Source organism: Tupaia chinensis, unplaced genomic scaffold (genome assembly GCF_000334495.1).
Source record: "Tupaia chinensis unplaced genomic scaffold, TupChi_1.0 Scaffold000647_1, whole genome shotgun sequence".
Classification (NCBI taxonomy): domain Eukaryota; kingdom Metazoa; phylum Chordata; class Mammalia; order Scandentia; family Tupaiidae; genus Tupaia; species Tupaia belangeri.
In genome coordinates, this window is record NW_006160168.1 from 3,673,840 (window position 1) to 3,681,596 (window position 7,757).

General features: G+C 39.3%; 1 protein-coding gene across 1 annotated transcript in view; it reads left to right on the plus strand.

The window, feature by feature from the left end:
* The window catches only part of ITGA8 (integrin subunit alpha 8), a 216,940-nt gene that overhangs the window by 106,847 nt on the left and 102,336 nt on the right, over positions 1-7,757 (plus strand). Inside the window, 3 exon segments of the mRNA XM_027776251.1 lie at positions 4,850-4,895; positions 7,695-7,740; positions 7,742-7,757. The exon segment at positions 7,742-7,757 is cut by the window's right edge and continues 73 nt beyond it. Coding sequence (XP_027632052.1) covers positions 4,850-4,895; positions 7,695-7,740; positions 7,742-7,757 — 108 coding nt within the window.

Here is a 7,757-nt window from a genome sequence, read left to right on the forward strand (position 1 = left end):
AAGGTAGGTACGTAGGTAGGTTAAGAATCCACGTATAGAGAATAGCACATTTTTTCATTTGTTTGTTTCAGAATCTGTTTTTATGAAATTTCTATAAGAAAGGAAAGTAAACATTAGCTAATGGTCTAAGACCTGTTATTACAAAGTTAAGGGAGGAAAAAGTTCACCTAGATAGGAATCCAAATATCAGCACCAAAGTTATTTGTCTCCAGATTATCCTAAGTACAACGTTATGCAAGGATTTTTAAAGTAGTGTTTCTGAGTGTGTTTGTGTATTACATGCATGTATTTATTCACATTCATACATACAAGTACACATGAGCATGTATATGTTTTATATAAGACATGCACACACACATATGTATGTGGAAACTATATATGTTTATGAAAAACAGTCACATAGTTTGGAAGGATAAATTGGTTAGAAACATAAGTCAGACATCAATTCTCCTCCCCTGGAGAGATCTGACAATTTGGAAGTCCTGAGCATAACTGCCTCTGTCCTATTCCAGCAGGCAAAATACCAAGGTAGTCTCTCAAAACACAAACATACTTTTGGGGTAGATAACTATTTTCTTGGCCTCTGAAGAACTGTGGCCACATTCTCATGAAGAAAATTATGGCCTACTTTGCCAGTTGTTTTATTTTTTCAGTAGGAAAATCCCCACCCTAAGACACAGGAATTAATGTTACCAAAGAAAAGGTCTCTTCCTCATTACTATTAAAAAGTAGACAGGCAAATGGGTTGTGGAATGGCATTCCATGACTGAGTGAAAGGAGCAGACATTGCCAATCTTGTATATGTATCAAAAAAAGAGAGAGGGGGAAACTAGTAGAGCAAAAATTAATGATACACATAATTTGGTATTCTTGGTTGAAACAACGATGGATATGTATTAAACTTGATTTGATTACCATACACTGTATTATCTCTGCATTATCACACACTGTTTTGAACATCCATATTACATTCCACAAAGATGTTTAGCAATTAAATGTAAATACTGAATTGGAGAATAAAATAGAAAAATAATTCTCTCTTGTGACGGAGCTACTATGCTACTTTCTAGTAGCTGGAAACCATACCTATCTATATGTGTGTGTGTGTTGTGTATGCGTGTGTCTCCCAGCAACTTCAAGTGCACATGTGAAAATCCAGTAGAATTAACTGTAGTTTATGCTAAACTGACCTAATGACAGTCTCATTTTCTCATCTCTCTCATGTTTAGTATATTACCACATTATTATTTATTCCCTTATTATTTTGCTGGGGGGTTATTTGTTTGTTCATTTGTTTGCTATAGGGTGTGAGCACTTGCCAGAAAGACAGAGAGACAGAGAGTGAGAAATCACTCCCCGGGGGGATGGCCACACCACAGTCCCTTCTCCTCCATTCTCCTCTCAGGATCTTGGGCATGCACACACGTATGCCTGGTGTGAGTTTAAGCCGTCGGGTTTGGGACTCGAACCATGGTCCACTACGTGGGAGTCCAGTGACATAGCCATTATGCTAACTGCTGGTCCCACTTATTCCCCTATTTAACAGGCAATTATGAAGTCTCTGTTCTGTATTTGGTAGCATCCCTAGCACTGTGGATACAAAGATTTTTTTTTTTTCATTTATTCCAGCCCATACTATTCCATGAAATATCAGAGATGTGGAAAACTGAAGATTCTTGCCCTGGAAGTGTTTATGATCTTATTTTCTTGGTTATTTCCAGAAAGTCAATTCTTAAAATTCATCTATTATTCATATGCCAAATCTTGATATATAAATATGTCTCCTTTTCTGGAACCAAGAACAAAGCACACAATTCCCCTTGAGTCCGTTTATGTAACAGAGCTGTCCTATCTCGTGTTATGTCAGTAGATATGGATTCAGCAGAGGGCCACCTGGGTTGCACTTGTCTAAATACTGGAGTCTGTGATTACACAGGAAAAACAGAGTTCATGTTTCTTCAAATCAACTGCTCTTTTTCCCTGGCATAGCACAAATACAATGGTGGGCTCAAAGAGATAAATGTAACAGAAAGAATACATGAGAAAATTATTGAAAAAAAAGGCAGAAAAAATTCATTTATTATTTTTTTTTTGAGAGATTTTTGCTATAGGGCACGTGCACTTGCCAGACAGACAGAGAGAGACAGAGAGACAGAAAGCAAGAAATCACCCCCCAGGGGGATGGCCACGCCGCAATCCCTTCTCCTCCATTCTCCTCTCGGGATCTTGGGCACGCACGCACATGCGCCTGGCGTGAGTTTTAAGCCACCAGGTCCGGGACACGAACCACAGTTGACTACGTGGGAGTCCAGTGACATAGCCATTACGCTAACTGCTGGTTCCCTTTTAATTTTTAAAACTTGATAGATCTAGAAATTTTGACATTTGCCTTAGCTGGTCAGTTGTAGCCCCTTTCTGAACCTATTCTTTAATTCCATGAATACATAATCTTTTAGAGGACTTTTGTTTGACATATTTGCAAGTCAGCATACATATCTTTCTAAATATGGTATGAAATATGGTACTTTCTAATATGGCTGAGGATCTTAATCTGACTCTCGTATCAGGAACACCTGACAGATGGCTGTGGTGTTGATCCTGGAGATGTTGGGGTTCATCTATTTTACACAAAAATTTTAATGAGAATTATTATATCTTAGGTTGGGTTGTCCCAGAGCAGACATTAACATAGGATTAGAAGATAAGCAGCTTATGGGATCAGCAATAGGTGTAATGGCTATGTCGCTGAACTCCCATGTGGTTGACTGCAGTTCAAGTCCCAGACCTGGTGGCTTAAACTCACGTCGGGCACATGTGCGTGCGTGCCCAAGATCCCGAGAGGAGAATGGAGGAGAAGGGATTGCGGCGTGACCATCCCCCCTGGGGGGTGATTTCCTGCTTCCTATCTCTCTATCTCTCTCTATCTTTCTGGCTAGCGCACACATCCTATAGCAAAAAAAAAACCAAACAAACAAAAAACAGCAACAAAAAACCTCTCCAAAAAAAAAAAATAGAAAAAGAAAATAAGCAGCTTATGTGAGAAGTGATTTTGAGAAATACTGTTAAGGAAGTAGAGAAGGTAGACATAGGGAGAAAGATCATCATCAAGCTGGTTGTCACGGGATGACTAGGGCTCCATCTGGCTGGGACAGTCAGGGAGACGGGGAAAATAGGCCTTGAGTTACTCCTTGTGACAGATAAAGAGGCTGTGCTATGTTTCACCCTATTCTCATCCATAATTGGCTGAGGGCTTTTGCCAGGGGCACTGGATTCCCAGAAAAAGAATCATAGATGCCTGCAGTCTGACGTGCTGTGCACATTGTCCAGGAAAGCTGAGGGTTGAGGGGATATTGTTTTTCTGTGCAAACTCCATTAAACCAATTTAATTATTTAATCCATTAAATCAAACTCCACTATACCGATTATTGATTTAATCTATAGAGATTGGCCAGATAAGATCCTCCCCTGACACACACGTTTTTGTTTTTTTTCTGTGCTCACTTCTGTTTTACCAGAATTTATCTATGACAGTTTCTTCATTTGTAAGTTTTCTTCTGTGACCTTCATTTCTACTATGTCCAGTTTTATTGTATCTAAATTGTAATTGAGTCACTGTGATTTTTATTTGGGCTAGATCGCTCCCACTGAGGATAACTACTGTGATCTAGACCTTTTTGCCAGTGTATTTAGCCAGTCACTGAGACCAACGTGAACATCTCCAGTCTACAGTCTGGGTTTCTTCCACTGCTGTAGCTGAGCTCCACATCTCAACTCCTAGTCTGAACTCTAGTAAATTTATAATTTAGCTGCCTTACTAACTTACAAAATTCAGTTAATAATAGAGACTTCCTAACTTTTTGTTAGGAATCAACTAAAGTAATTCATTGTCAATTATTTGGGCAAGCCAGGGTGGTTCAGGCTATAGTGCACTGATCTGCCTTGCTGGAAGTCACAGGGCTGACTACAGGTTTGGATTCTGAGTGGACCTGAAATGCACCAGGCCTATGGGCCCATGATCCTGATAACCTGGAGAGCTGAGTCCCCAAGCAGATCGTGGCATAACACAATCCACCAAGGTTGGTTGTCCCTCTCACTTGCGCACACTGATGTGCACTCTCTCTCATGAAAGAAAGTAAATAATTTTTCAAAAGTAAATTATTTAGAACTTCTCGTATAGGACAAATACCTAATATGAACTATTATTTTGTTGTGGTTATTTAAGCTAATAATATGTTAGTTATTTTATGGACTATTGATTGCTGTGCCCCAAGTATGTTCTCCATCCATACTTTTGGGTTGTTGGAGAAATCATGACACATTTTCGCATAGAACATAGAAAAAAATATGTTATGATTTTTCTGACAACCCAATATTTGTAAGGAACAAATGACTATATCAAAATGTTAGTCAGAACATCCCACTTCCGAGATACTCTGAGGCAGGACAATCCTTGTCTCGTAGGACTGTTGCTACTAAGAGAGTAACAAAATGATGAGTTTAACAGCCTAGTACCTAGTAGACTCTAGACACATGCTTTTCCCCTTTTCTTTCCTTTGGAATATGTGGCTTCAGTCTGGAGGATAGGAAGAATGATGTCATGCTGAGTTTTAAAGCATTTCTGGAAAGTTGGCCTTCCCAGGTACAAAAGGGTTTGCGATCTCCTAGTTTGTGTCCTATCAAGTTGGTTACAGTGACACTGCAGTATTGTCTCTGAAATGTCTAAAGGAAGGTGTGATTTGGTCTGTGTGTTTTATGACTCTTACTCCACAGTGCTCTATGTGCTACTTGTGATTATAAGCTTGGTAAACTGTTTCTCTAAAATGTGTGCATGTGTTTTTGTCTTTTTCAGACTTGATTGTGGGCGCCTTTGGAATAGGAAAAGTAGCTGTTTACAGGTATGTGGGTTGGTGATAATTCTGGAGAATATTTAGTTATTCTTTTTAAGTTTTGGAAGAATTTTTGCTCTCAATTTTTTATGTTTCATTAATCCCCATTTTTATTTTCACACTTCATGTCCAAACTTATAGCCCCTACTAACATAACATTAAATAAGATATGAACCTCAGCAGATTTTATACAATGACCCACCTTTCAGATGTTACTATATTTGATTTCTTTTCTTTGCTTTGGAAATGCATTGAAATGTACCCTTATGGAGAAGGTATATGGAGTGGGAGAATGTTACTATCTACCCTGGCTTCTGTAATCAAATGTGGCCGCTAAATTAAGGAGCAGAATATACCAGGAATGGTATAGGAATGGTAGCCTTTTAAAGAAGTACTGATAATAGTTCAAATGCAATAGCTATGGTTATTCCTATAACTTCTCAGATTTTTCATGTGTAAGATGGGGATAACAATATTTACCTTATAAGCTTACTTTGTTCAAAAGGATTTAATGAGAATCTGCAACTTAAAAGAATACTGAATAGTGATTTAACTGGTGGTTGGTCAATGCACAAAAGTTTAGATTTTCTTCTTTAAAAAAAAAAAAGAGAAATATTGTATATGGAGCCAGGCAGTAGCGCAGCAGACACACAACTATTTACAAGGTGGGGAAGGTCCTCAGTTCATACCGGGATCTCCCTGAGCATTTCAGGTGGCCACACATACATGCGCTGACCCAAGCTGGCTGAGACTGGGGGTGGATTGCAGCATAAAAACCCTCTACCAGGTGCCTGTATGTAGGTCTCTCTCTCAAGAAATAAATAAACTTTAAAAGTTGCGTAGGAATTCAAGGCACTAGGTCAGTATAACAAGACCAAAGGCAGAGAGTGTACCTGGGTGTACTAGGCATGGAATACTAACCAAGTCAGCTCCCAGAGAAATTCTGAGGTTAGGTTTCCTAAAATAGGTCAGCTCTATCAGTCCTAAGGAGAGCTCAAAGAGGGTTGACTTATAAACCACTTCCCCAGTTCAGGTTCTAGAGAACTAGACAGTGAAAACTCTTAAAGTATGGGGTATGGGTTTGTGGTGGCCATGAAGGTGCACCACCCAGGCACAAAACTAACTCATGGCAACACCTGCTCTGCTCTGAATCCACCACGATATTTGAGCCACGGCAGTATTTTCCATGAGCTACTTTCAGTCAGTTACTAGCCACAACAAGGACATAAATGCATGCCCATCCCTACAATTCCTCCCAAAGGCAACTTTGACTCGAGGACTTGCCATTGCCCAGACCAGAGCTTTATTAACCCTTTCTCCTCCCCGAGATCCTTGCAACCTCCTCCACACTCACTCCTTTTTTCTCTGAACAGGTATTTGCCCAAGTAAATGTCCTGTATGTCTAATCCCATTTTATCAACTGGCTTTCCAAGGACTGGAACTGACATAGTATTAAAAACAAAATTTATATATATTTATACACAAATTATATATATATAAATACAAATTATATATACATATATGTGTGTGTGTGTGTGTGTGTGTATATATATATATATATACACACATAAATATATACACACACATAAAAATACAGTTAAGTAGCATAAAGAAGCTTAGAAAAAATCCCAGTGGGCTCCATTGTGGTAATCATAAAATTAAAAGAGTGCCTTCAACAACATTCTGCCTGAGGACCCAGTGCTTCCTCTCCTACCTATTTAAGATGGTGTCATTTCATCTGAAGACCACAGCTCTTAGCTGTGTCTTGGAACCAAGCTTATAAAATGCCTCTACTCTCTTCCCACATGATTCACTTTCTTGTCTACTATTCTCACCAGGGTGGCTGGAATGGCATTTACACTATTATCAGTTCCTCTCTTCAAATTTGGCTTCATACTACCGGGTCATTGGAGAAATCATGTCACATGTGACATATTTTTGTGTCACATGTTCCAACAACCCAATAGAATCACATGGAGGAGGTTTAATATTCCAGTGCCTGTCCCTGACCCCTAAGGTTCTCTTTCTGTTGGGATGAGGTGAGGCCTGAACATAATATTTGTTTCAAAGTTCTTCAAGTAATTTCTGTGGAGTCAGGATTGAGAACCACTGTTTTGGGTAAAGATAGAAAAATTCTGTAAACTCAGTCTCATGTGTTTAGGTAAAGCTGCAAAGCTTGGCTAGAAATTTATCAACTGAACTAAGAAGTGATCAGGATCAGACAGTAGTATAGTGGCATTTCAACTAGAAGCACATGGGAAGGTCCTCAGTTCATATCCTGGGACCTCCCTTGGCATGCTGGGTGTTGTCCTTGCCCATGATTCAGGCTAGCTGAGGCTGAGAGTGGATTATGGCATGAGAACCCTGGTGGTGCCTCCACCCCCCCTCTCATCAAAGAAATAAAGAAACTTTTAAAAAGTATCAGTCAATGAGATAATAAAATTTGCCAAATCCAAGTACTTATAGAAACAAGTGGCTTTAGGTTGATATGTTTCTTCAAATATGGGTATAGAAATACTAACAAACCACAAAGCAGTATTTTTTATAGCAATTATTGTCAAATACCGGAAGTCCACTCCAGAAATCAGGTTCATGAATACAACTGTGTTTAAAGGACCCACACCACTATTTATACTCATGTGTTTTGCAGTAATTAGTTGAGTGCGACACCGACTGTCCATGCTGTGTACAAAATTCTTGGCACAAAGGCAGGGAATATTAACATTGGCTTCTGGAAATGGGGTCTGTCTTCAGGGAAATATTCTTCTGCCTGTTGTTCACATTCAAACCCTTGTTTTCTCCCTGCAGGGCAAGGCCAGTCGTGACAGTGGATGCCCAAATGCTGCTGAACCCAGTGATAATCACCCTGGA